This window comes from Coregonus lavaretus, assembly GCF_964263955.1.
Source record: "Coregonus lavaretus genome assembly, chromosome: 11".
Taxonomy (NCBI): Eukaryota; Metazoa; Chordata; class Actinopteri; order Salmoniformes; family Salmonidae; genus Coregonus; species Coregonus lavaretus.
This window is the reverse complement of record NC_139998.1, coordinates 4,427,566-4,440,537: the sequence shown is the minus strand read 5'-3', so window position 1 is coordinate 4,440,537 and position 12,972 is coordinate 4,427,566. Positions and strand designations below refer to the sequence as shown.

At 42.1% G+C, this 12,972-nt stretch overlaps 1 protein-coding gene across 3 annotated transcripts in view; it reads right to left on the bottom strand.

The window, feature by feature from the left end:
• LOC311136860 (zinc finger protein aebp2-like) overlaps nucleotides 1-11,725 on the bottom strand; it is a 62,532-nt gene extending 50,807 nt beyond the window's left edge. For all 3 annotated transcript variants that reach the window (XM_084171159.1, XM_084171158.1, XM_084171160.1), the window contains exon 1: nucleotides 11,053-11,725. In XM_084171159.1, the coding sequence (XP_084027285.1) occupies nucleotides 11,053-11,711 (659 nt within the window). In that variant the 5' untranslated portion in view covers nucleotides 11,712-11,725. The remainder of the gene's footprint in view (nucleotides 1-11,052) is intronic.
• Nucleotides 11,726-12,972: the final 1,247 nt, after the last annotated feature.

Here is a 12,972-nt window from a genome sequence, read left to right as displayed (position 1 = left end):
GGGAAGCTGAACATTTTGTCTCATCTGGTATTTTGGTTAAAAGACTCAGGTCACAAAAAATGAAATGAAATTGAACAATATAGCCTACCACATTACTTCTTACTAATATATTTTTTGTTTTAGAAACATTACAAAGCATGGTCATCCGCAGTGGTGTAGTGGTGCCTGGAGAAGTGGGTGTACCCTAATTTGGCCAATTAGAGTACACCCAGAGAAGGAAAGGCGCCCTGTGTGAAACATTCTATGAGGAACAGTTAAGCTGAACGACTTAAAATGACAAATCTCATATTGGTCTTTCACAGTCAGGCCAACTGAAGCTGTACTGTGCAGTAGGCTAATAGTGGGCCTACTATTGAAACAGATAAATGAGGCTGAGTCATAAATTCACACTTTTTTAATAGAAAAACAACAAAATTGGATGTTAAGTCCATAACAATGCTTAAACCACATCAGGAGACACTTTTGAGGTCTGGGAATAATCATTTTAGATTTTTGAGTGTAGTTACCCTTGAATTCAAGTGCACAGGCACCTAGCACTGTTGTTTGTTTATCATGCTTCTGTAGCACGAGATGGAGTATGCAAAACAAATGGCCACTGGACTGATGCAAACAATTATGATATCATTCTGCCAGGTAGGCATAGGCTACTTTGTAGCTAGTTAACATTTAATTGAGAAGATATTGGGAAAGCCTTTCCATCTACTAGAAGACAGCTAGGCCTATCATTAGCATAGCTATATTTTTCCTGTTCCTTAACTCGTTTGAAACCTAGACGTTTTACTTAATATTATGAGTCAAATCTTACCTTGCTTCAAAGTAGCCTATAGCCAAAATCCCACCATAGAAACGTGGAGGGAATTATTTTATAAAGACTTCCTCATATGCATTCTCCTCTTCTATGTTTTTATTTTCTCCAACTTTCTTTCATTGTCTAGCAGCCAAAGGCATTATCCTAGTCATATTAGCAACCCATTATAGTTGTTGCATCTTTAGATCTCCCCTCTTTCAAAATTTCTAATGGATATTTCCATCTCTGTCCATGAAACCGCTCACATGTGCAGTGCACATTTTAGAACAGTGTTTTCTGCTAATTGCATTTTGGAACATTCAGGCGTAGCCCTACTTTTAAGTGCACATTGCTGCACTTAAAATATGAACAAATAATAGTTTATCAACATTTTAAGCTATACATTCAGAACCTGTTTAGCAAAAATATATATACAGTGAGGAAAAAAAAGTATTTGATCCCCTGCTGATTTTGTACGTTTGCCCACTGACAAAGACATGATCAGTCTATACTTTTAATGGTAGGTTTATTTGAACAGTGAGAGACAGAATAACAACAACAAAATCCAGTAAAACGCATGTCAAAAATTTTATAAATTAATTTGCATTTTAATGAGGGAAATAAGTATTTGACCTCTCTGCAAAACATGACTTAGTATTTGTTGGCAAAACCCTTGTTGGCAATCACAGAGGTCAGACGTTTCTTGTAGTTGGCCACCAGGTATTATGTTCCACTCCTCTTTGCAGATCTTCTCGAAGTCATTAAGGTTTCGAGGCTGACGTTTGGCAACTCGAACCTTCAGCTCCCTCCACAGATTTTCTATGGGATTAAGGTCTGGAGACTGGCTAGGCCACTCCAGGACCTTAATGTGCTTATTCTTGAGCCACTCCTTTGTTGCCTTGGCTGTGTGTTTTGGGTCATTGTCATGCTGGAATACCCATCCACGACCCATGTTCAATGCCCTGGCTGAGGGAAGGAGGTTCTCACCCAAGATTTGACGGTACATGGCCCCGTCCATCGTCCCTTTGATGCAGTGAAGTTGTCCTTTCCAAACCATAATGTTTTCACCTCCATGTTTGACGGTGGGGATGGTGTTCTTGGGGTCATAGGCAGCATTCCTCCTTCTCCAAACACGGCGAGTTGAGTTGATGCCAAAGAGCTCGATTTTGGTCTCATCTGACCACAACACTTTCACCCAGTTCTCCTCTGAATCATTCAGATGTTCATTGGCAAACTTCAGACGGCCCTGTATATGTGCTTTCTTGAGCAGGGGGACCTTGCGGACGCTGCAGGATTTCAGTCTTTCACGGCGTAGTGTGTTACCAATTGTTTTCTTGGTGACTATGGTCCCAGCTGCCTTGAGATCATTGACAAGATCCTCCCGTGTAGTTCTGGGCTGATTCCTCACCGTTCTCATGATCATTGCAACTCCACGAGGTGAGATCTTGCATGGAGCCCCAGGCCGAGGGAGATTGACAGTTATTTTGTGTTTCTTCCATTTGCGAATAATCGCACCAACTGATGTCACCTTCTCACCAAGCTGCTTGGCGATGGTCTTGTAGACCATTCCAGCCTTGTGTAGGTCTACAATCTTGTCCCTGACATCCTTGGAGAACTCTTTGGTCTTGGCCATGGTGGGTAGTTTGGAATCAGATTGAATGATTGCTTCTGTGGACAGGTGTCTTTTATACAGGTAACAAGCTGAGATTAGGAGCACTCCCTTTAAGAGTGTGCTCCTAATCTCAGCTCGTTACCTGTATAAAAGACACCTGGGAGCCAGAAATCTTTCTGATTGAGAGGGGGTCAAATACCCTCATTAAAATGCAAATCAATTTATAACATTTTTGACATGCGTTTTTCTGGACTTTTTTGTTGTTATTCTGTCTCTCACTGTTCAAATAAACCTACCATTAAAATTATAGACTGATCATTTCTTTGTCAGTGGGCAAACGTACAAAATCAGCAGGGGATCAAATACTTTTTTCCCCTACCTGTATATATATAATTTTTTTGACTGTTTTGCATGTTATTTTGGCATTAATACGTGTCACATATCAGTTCGCAAACAATGTAAAAAAATTAATAATCATTGAGTTAATAAAGCCGCATACAAACTTGGTCTCTTTTTTGCTTTATTGAGTAAGGCAGCTCCAAAATGCAAGTGTTTCAGCCTAGCTCAGTGCTTTCTGTGGTGGTGGGGTAGCCAGCAGAAAATACGGAGAGTAGGGGTTGGTAATGTTCTCTAGTGGCGCCGTGATTGGCTCAGTGTTCTGTCACTCATGGGGACACTACGTCACCGCCAAATCTAAGGGTAGAGCTCGGAAATTCAAGCCCCTTGGGTGCTGCCATAGAGTTACATTAGAAGTGCCCATCGAAGAAGGCTCAAGGTCATTGGCCAAAGATAAAATGACATCATCAAATCACGATATCTACAGTAGCTTTGATTGGACTGATCATGTCAATATCATACTCTCAAAATCTTAGCTAGCAAGCTAGCAGTCATCATCATCATGAAACAAGTGGACAATCTACTGGCAAATCCTTTTCAATCCTTTTAAAGAGAAATTAAAGATAAAACGTATCGGTGCTCATCGGCCATTGGACATAAACATTACACAACAAGTTGGAAATTGCAAATTCAACAATGAGTGGTTTGGAAGGAATCAGTGGCTAACTGCAAGCATTGCAAAGCAATCACTAGCCTGATATTCAGTGGAGGGGGTGTGTGGTCCCAAATCTGAGTTTAAGGGTCTCTTTTCCAAGTTTAAAAGGATAAAAATTCAACATTGGCCATGCTGTCAATCCAGCATCACTTCTGCCGCGATCAAAACAACTGGAAACTCGGAAATGGGAAATCTGACTTCAGTGAGTTCAAGACAACTGGGAACCCGGAAAAAAACGAGCTCCGACTGGAAAAATACGCTTTGAACGGTCATCCAAGACGGAATTGCAAATCGGCCCTAACAGTTTGTGGGCACCGTTTGTCACTGTTATAGTGCAATTAATGTATTGTTTAGTGTTGTGTTGTGTAGTGGCTTTGCTGGCATGCATCCCCAACAAAATTGGGGTAGTTTGCCCCACCAAGATTTACATGCTAAAATTGCCACTGATGAGGCCACAAAAAAGTAAATGAATCCATACAGCCAAATAATAATTCATAATAGATCAATAATTTATTTCCATACATTTCATATCAATATTAATATAATTGACGTTTTTCTCATAATAGTAGAAATATGTGTCAATCACCCACAGACTGGTTCATATTTATTTATAATGGACTATTCCACCCTGACTAGAATTCCCGTGCTGCCGGGTTATGGCTAGAAGGGATCCGGCTTTCGTCACATTAACCTCAGATTTGACTTTTCGTAGCAGGTTAGAAGTTACGCAGCAGGTTAGGATAATTAACATAGCAGGTTAGGAGAATTAGGTTAAGGTTAAGAAAAGGGTTAGGGTTAGTTCAAATGCAAAAAATTTCAACTTTTGATGTTAATTTGACAAAAGCTGGATCCCTTCTAGCCATGACCGTGCTGCTGATTACAAACGTGACTTTCATTGAAAGTAAGCTGCAGCAAAAACTCTGATGAGGCGCTTTCAGAATAGTGGGGCAGAGAAAATAAAATATAAAATTTTTACAGAAAAATTAGCTAAGTTAAAGCATTTCTTTAGTAAAAAGACAGGTGCCACTGATAATACTGCAATCATCGTTGAGGCAGAGGACACAATGACGAGCACAGAGACAGGCCCAGGCCTAGCTAGCACTTCAACAACCACTAACATTAGCCTAGCTAGCACTTCAACCAATAGCATTACTGCCTCTGCTGCTGTCGGTGGTTTATCATCATCAGTACTGTCTACTGGCTAGCACTAGCAGCAGCAAAGCGGTCACTAATGTCGAACAAGAGCAAGAAATCGGATTCAGAGCCTGATTCACCCCCAGCTCTTGCTCTTCCAGAGTCACAAAGATATCAATCAGCATGTGGACCTACTACAGAGCGTGTGTGTTTAAGTGATGATGCAGCATTGTGGCCGGAGGCGCTGTCTGACAAACAGAGGTGTGATCTTGTCAAAAAGGAGCCAAAACAGATCAGAGATATTGCATTTCCTAGAAGTGGGGCCCCAGTCCCTTCGAAGATTTAGTAGTGACAACTATGAAAAAGTTGTGAAAAACTGAGACAAAATTACATGGCTTGTATATTCTAGTAGAGCTGATGCAGATTTTTGTTTTTGTTGTTGCATTTATGGGAAAAGAGACAGTGATGGGTTTTGTTACTGGAAGAATATCAGGACCAATTTGAAAGTACATGGGCGTTGTACAGAGCATTTACAAAACATGGAGAGTTGGTGCTACCTTGCGGAAAGATTGACAAAAGGCACAATCATTTATGTAATCAACCAGGAGTTAATGGCACTGGAAGATGGTTTAGAGGATATTGCTTGCCAATGTCTGTCATTTGGCTGAACGAAACCAGGCCACTTACAGAATATTAATGAGCCTAGAAATGACAACTTCCTTGGGCAGGTGGAGTTAATGGCACAATTAGACCATGTAATGAGTGAACATTTGTGACCGACCGGCTCGATTTGGTCTTATGTAGCAACATTTCAAATGGTGTTTTTTACATTGGATAAGAGTAGAGACTCAGAGCTAGAAAATGGTATATCATACACTACACTTGAGGAACAATGGGAAAGTAATTCTGCTTTGAAAGTTGATAAACTTGTAACCTCACTTTTGAGAAAATGGCCTTTGAATGTTTTGTTACACCTACTGGAGAGCTCTTATTTGTCTACACCCATTTAGCATCGTTCACAACCTCTTAAACTTTAATCCCACCCATCTCTTTAAGGGTTGATCCTAGCGTTCTGTCCTAACAACAGCAGTCAAGCACCCAAGCTAACTGGCCAACGTTGGCTAGCTTGCTAGCTACTTCCAGACACAAATGAGAGAACAGCTCACTCTGACCATTTTACTCTCCCTAGCAGAGCTGGTTAGGCTGTTTTTATGTTATCCAGAGCATTGGTGACTGCAACTGTGCTGCTGGCAACAACTGACGCTTTCTTGCCATTTACTGACACCAGCCATATTCAACGGGTGTTGAGCGTTTGTAAACTCGTCAGTTATTCTGCGCTCTGGCACACTCAAACGAGAGTGCTCTGAAATCGGAGTAGGTAGCCAGAGCGGATTTACCAGCTACGTCTATCAACAGTTGTCGCAGTGACATCATTAACTTTCTTTTGAAATGGTTACATGCATAGTGGTCTTTTGTTAAGACATGTAGCTAGCTAGCTAAACAATGAACCATAATTCCAACTCATGACGTTACTACCCTGCATGAATCTGCAGGTAGCCAACCAACCAGGTTCAATGTTAGCTAGCTAAAATTAGGCTATAACTAGCAAAGCAAATGGCTCTGAGATACAAATAAAATCACTACACAGATCATAAACGTAACGTTAGAGAGCCAGCCAGCTAACGTTAGCTAGCTAGCTAACAGTACACTTTAACTTGAAATGAAAACGACCTTCTGACAAAATTAGAAGCTTATAATATCTGAAAATATAGCTAGCTAGACTATCTTCCCGTATACATGGATGGACGCTTCTCCCGCTCTGTCACAGATGCCATGGTTTCCCTTAGTTTGAAGATGTAATCCGGAGAAAGGTGTTTTCTCCATCTCCTTACTCTAATTCCACTGATTTCAAAACTCGGTCCTCCAGAAAGTGTAGAGCAACACTTATGCAGTTCTACTACGCAATATATTTTATTTAGACAGGATTACCTACACATACTGACCGGCTCAAATAGACAGAACCGTGCTACATGGCATACCAATCCGAACTCATCTATCGGCATGTCCAGCCCACTCATTATCTCAGCCAATCATGGCTAGCGAGAAGGTTGCTGTCTTTGTTGTGGCTAAACCAACTAGGCTCGTAATTTAACAATTGTATTCATATTTACAGATGGCATACACGTTTGTTATTAAGGCACATTAAAGTTCACATGTTCCAGAAGGCATTTCTGCCAAAAAACACATTTTGATTTAAAAAAAAGTTTATGTTCAAATGGCTCCCCTGTGAAGTAGTGACACGCAACATATGCCTAGTTTCCTGAAACAAGTCACATTTGAGAAAGTTTGAAAATCAGGAAATAAGTTACCATTATCTTAGCAAGAGTATCCTAAATGAACTGATAGCTCTAATTGCACAAAAAACAATAGAGGCAATGGTGAGAAATTCAAAAAGGCAAAATACTTTGCCGTCACTATGGACTGCACGCCAGATATAAGCCATACTGAACAGCTGTCAGTGGCATTACGTATCGTACACCGTGTGCAAAACAAAGGTGTTGCTATTGAAGAGCACTTAGTGGGGTTCATCGATGTCCTCGATACAACTGGGAGGGGACTGCTAGAGATTTTAAAAAAGAAAATCTGAACAAATTCAAACTGAACATCTGACTGCCGTGGCCAGTCATACCACAACGGCAGCAACATGCAGGGGAAGGGGGTACAATGAAGACTGCTTGATATAAACAAAAAGGCCCTATGTGTTCCATGTGGGAGTCGCACCCTCAGGCTGTACCACCTGTTCAGCTCCTCATTGGGAGATAATGCAGGAGCATGTCAACTTCACAGTCAAGAATCTGTCAACAACCAGATGGGAGTGTCGTGTAGACAGTGTTAAGCTCTTCGGTATCAAATGCCTGAAGTTTTGGAGGCTTTAGCCACACTTACAACACACGCCCTGGAGAAAAATTATGCTGAGGCTGTGTCCACATCACAGGGCATCTACAAAGAAATTAGGACATGGAGTTACATCCAATGTTATACCAAATAATAACTTGAAGTATCAACTCAATAGAATGAGCACAGTGCCTTACAAAAGTATTCATCCCCCTTGCCGTTTTTCCTATTTTGTAATTTAAAATTGATTTTTATTTGGATTTCATGTAATGGACATATACAAAATAGTCCAAATTGGTGAAGTGAAATGGAAAAAAATAACTTGTTTCAAAAAATTCTAAAAAATAAATTATGGAAAAGTTGTGCGTGCATTGTATTCACCCCTTTTGCTATGAAGCCCTAAATAAGATATGGTGAAACCAATTACCTTCAGAAGTCCCATAATTAGTTAAATAAAGTCCACCTGTGTGCAATCTAAGTGTCACATGATCTGTCACATGATCTCAGCATATAGACTTTTCTGAAGCCCCAGAGTCTGCAACACCACTAAGCAAGGGGCACCACCAAGCAAGCAGCACCATGAAGACCAAGGAGCTCTCCAAACAGGTCAGGGACAAAGTTGTGGAGAAGTACAGATCAGGGCTGGGTTATTAAAAAAAATCTGAAACTTAGAACATCCCACAGAGCACCATTTAATCCATTATTAAAAAATGGAAATTATATGGCACCACAACAAACCTGCCAAGATAGGGCTGCCCACCAAAACTCACGGACCAGGCAAGGAGGGCATTAATCAGAGGCAACAAATAGACCAAAGATAACCCTGAAGGAGCTGCAAAGCTCCACAGCGGAGATTGGAGTATCTGTCCATAGGACCACTTTAAGACGTACACTCCACAGAGCTGGGCTTTACTGAAGAGTGGCCAGAAAAAAAGCCATTGCTTCAAGAAAGAAATAAGCAAACACTTTGGTGTTCGCCAAAAGGCATGTGGGAGACTCCCCAAACATATGGAAGAAGGTACTCTGGTCAGATGAGACTAAAATTGAGCTTTTTGGCCATCAAGGAAAATGTCTGGCGCAAACCCAACACCTCTCATCACCCCGAGAACACCATCCCCACAGTGAAGCATGGTGGTGGCAGCATCATGCTGTGGGGATGTTTTTCCATCGGCAGGGACTGGGAAACTGGTCAGAATTGAAGGAATTATGGATGGCGCTAAATACAGGGACATTCTTGAGGGAAACCTGTTTCAGTCTTCCAGAGATTTGAGACTGGGACGGAGGTTCACCTTCCAGCAGGACAATGACCCTAAGCATACTGCTAAAGCAACACTTGAGTGGTTTAAGGGGAAACATTTAAATGTCTTGCAATGGCCTAGTCAAAGCCCAGACCCCAATCCAATTGAGAATCTGTGGTATGACTTAAAGATTGCTGTACACCAGCAGAACCCATCCAACTTGAAGGACAAAAATCCCAGTGGCTAGATGTGCCAAGCTTATAGAGACATACCCCAAGAGACTTGCAGCTGTAATTGCTGCAAAAGGTGGCTATACAAAGTATTGACTTTGGGGGGGGGGGGGGGTGAATAGTTATGCATGCTCAATTTCTGTTTTTTTGTCTTCTTTTTTGTTTGTTTCACAATAAAAAAGTATTTTGCATCTTCAAAGTGGTAGGCATGTTGTGCAAATTAAATGATACAAACCCCCCAAAAAGCCATTTTAATTCCAGGTTATAAGGCAACAAAATTGGAAAAATGCCAAGGGGGGTGAATATTTTCGCAAGCCACTGTAGGTGTTCTAAAACTTTTGACTGGTACAGTATATCACCAGTATTTACCGTTAAGTCCTATATATTCTAATCTACAATGTTTGTTGCTTTGGTTACGGTAATTACTTTAATGCATTCAATATTATTATTCCAGTCTTCCCATTCTCATTGTCTGAGTGGAAACATTGTTTGCAGAGTGCACAACCTATGCTACACTTGTGAGAAACAAGTTTCGGTTTATTTCATTCCATTTACGAGTTTTGGACTGGACTGAAATAGGTTCCGGTACTCATTTTGGGTGCTGGTAATGTTTATATTTAGGTGCAGGAGCTCCAGAATACTTTTGAGCTAATATTCTATAAGAAGAACAGGAGCTCAAGCAGTAGAACATTTCAGTTGCCGGTAATTAGCTCTGGTGAGCTCCTGCCCAAGTCAAGCACTGCTTCTTATCCCTTACGCAAATGGCCGACAGCTCACTGGCGCGGGAAACTCTGAGGGCCCAGAAAATTGTATATACACGTTTAACATTTTCCACCAATCGATTGGTCGAAAGAACAGATTACTTTTGGTCGACCAAGATTTTCTTTAGTCAGGGACTGCCCTTGTGTGTGTGTGTGACTCTTCAGGACTCTGCCTGAAGCAGGACTACTTTAACCTGGTGGAGAAGCAGTATGGGGTGCAGCCTAAAGCTCTGATGGGCAGGGCTAATGATTTGAAGGAGATCAGTGATTGGGTCAAGCGGCAGTCTGGCGGCGAGGTGTATCGCATCCTGACGATGACCCTGGGAAGGAGTGCAAGCTTGGTTGCTCTGGGTGTTGCCTAGGTACTAGGTTCAAGTCCTTATTTCATCTCCTGACATTGTTTTCACCTTTCGGCTCTTATTTATGTGTGTGTGTAGATAGATGGATAACTCGATTCAGTCAAAGTAGAGGGATGGAGGACTCCCAGCTAGATGGAGAGGCGCTCACCTGCATATTCAGTTATTTATTTATTTATTTTTGGGGGGGGGGGGGGGGGGGGGGGGGGGGGGTTTCGTTTGGAGAAAAAAAAAAACGCCCTTTGTGTGAACTACCGGTAATAATGTGTATCCCGGAATGGCACTGGCACGGTATGGAAATCTGGATATGGCCCAACCCTACAGGACACAGACCTGATGAAGATCATCACTCAGGCAGCAAACCTCAGCAGCCTCAATCACAAGGTGGCACACACACACACCAAGCAGCACTTAAGAGGATCCTAAGAGGGGACCAGACAATAAATATAATATGTATTCATATTATTAATCATATCAAATAAATCAAATGAATTTAAAGAGTCTCTCTCCTCTTATCTATTTTCCTGCCTCCTTGTCTTCTATGTGGCGATGCAAAGAACTTTACTAGTGATGGGAATTTCAACTCTTTTCAGTCTGCGTTTGCAATATCCTTCGAGCCGGCTCCAAACAGCTCTGGGCTCAGACTTACATTAAAAGGTAATACATTTTGACAGTTTTACATGTCTTATAAAACAGGTCTCTGCCTGGGGCCTCCAAATCACTAAGTCCGCACCTGAATGAAGCCTACATAACCGCTTTTGCTTCACAAATCATTTATAAGTACATTTCTTTAGCACAAGATGTGACATAGGAGAGAGGGCACTGGATACAATGTACTAGATCATGAATGCGCCAGCGCCTTCCCAGAAATACTAATCTTGTAGTATTCGTAGCCGCCCATTCCTCAATATGATTAGGGCACTAGTTGAGGGTGGAATCAAAACAGATGCCAATATTTGTCTGGACATCTGATCTTAGAAGAACCAACCTGTCCTCTGAATCCATCCGGCTGAGTGGCTCTCCGTCCGAGGATGACATTTCTACACTGGTCCTCCTCTTGTCCCCCACCGCAAGCTCCCCGCTTTCCCCGCCTCCTGTGTTTGTTTTCTCCTCCGCAGGCTCCGGGGCATCCTCACTGGTGGCTTTACCTTTCACGCAACTCACTATAACAGGCAACTGGCTCTCCTCTTCTTCTGGTTTTATTTCTATTTCCTTTACCGTACGGTCAACAACATTCTCACTAGTATCAACATCGTCCGCCGGGCTAGTCTGTTGCTCCGGGACCGGGCTATCTTCCTCTGATTTGGCATGTTGGCATCCCACCACCACGTCATCATTCGCGTCCCTTGTTGCTGCTGCGACTGTTGTTGCCACTGTCACCACCTCTACGGATTCCGCAGCCGCTACCGCTCCGACAGTCACGGCCTCCTCCTCTGCAGCAGGTTTCGCATCCCCTACTTCTCTGTCTTGCACGCATTCCGCAACCGCTTCCTCAAATTTCAGTGGTGCATCTACGCAGCTATCACCCAGCTCATCTTTCACTGCTTTTGGCTCTTGCTTCTTTTCCTTTTCGGTCTTTTCTGTAAGCGTTTCGCTGTTTTCCTCGCTCAATGCGGGAGTCTCCAACTCAGAAGCATCGGTAGCCATTTTTACAGAACACCAATGGCTACTTTCACGATTGCCACACGGCTATTGCTATACTGCACAGCGTCATATGTCGCACAACTGGAGTAGTGTACACATTGGACGGAAGCGAAGCGGGGCGGAGAGAAATAGTGACGTCATATTTTAATTCACTGAGAAATCACGACGGGTTTGCAAGGCTGCTGACAATTGCAGAATTGTATCTCAGTTGCAAATGGTTATAATCACGGATCTAGAAAAAGGTAGCAGCCGCCAGTCCAGATCTGTGTTTTTATCAGTGACCACACGGGGGAGCCATTGCTCTAGTTTTAAACATACCGTTCTAGGAGCTTCCTTTGAACTTCACCTTATCATACCAGTGTCATTCAATAGTTATATGCCTAGTGTAAAAACGACCAACATCTCCTTTAAAGTCTTATGGAAGCACACGCATATTGTGATCACTTTGAAGACCTTCATAATGGTCTCCTGTAGCAGTTTTACCTCTTAGGCCACAACTTCAGCATTGGTGTGAGATCCATTCAGTTGTTTATGGATCATCCAAGATCACCTGTGCTTGAGTTTCTTATTTTTCTCCATGCAAATGGAAAGTAGAAAAACGCTATCTGTGTGTAAAGGACGTCACGCTGCTTGCTTAGCGAGTACCACTTCCTCCCGATTCGGCCGATACATGGCGCGAACTCGAGACCTCTACCTCACAAACCCATGACCGCCCTCCTCAAGCGTCTTAGCCGATCACGCCACCTCAAAACTAGCTAATGAGGCGATGCAAGCGGAACACTTAAGGCTGAGGAGTAAGTTTCACATCCCCATGTGCTACATATGCATATATTGTTCAATACAACTCTGTATTGTCTGACAGCCCTCAGTTAGAATAGTTAGGTGTCCATACTATACATTTTCAATACAACTCTATATGACAGGATAGTAACCACCACTACAACACCACTGTGTAATAACAGCAACATTTATTTAACATTATATAAAACAGATGATATGCAAATGTTCATATTCCAACTCTAATAATAACATAGTAGCCTGTTATGGATGTACAGTGCATTTGGAAAGTATTCAGACCCCTTCCCCTTTTCCACCTTTTGTTACGTCACAGCCTTATTCTAAAATTGATTAAATTCATGTTTTCCTCATCAAATCTACACACAATACTCCATAATGACAAAGCGAAAACAGGTTTTTTGATTTTTTAGCAATTTCTTAACAAATAAAAAACTGAAATACCTTATTTACATAAGTACTTAGACCC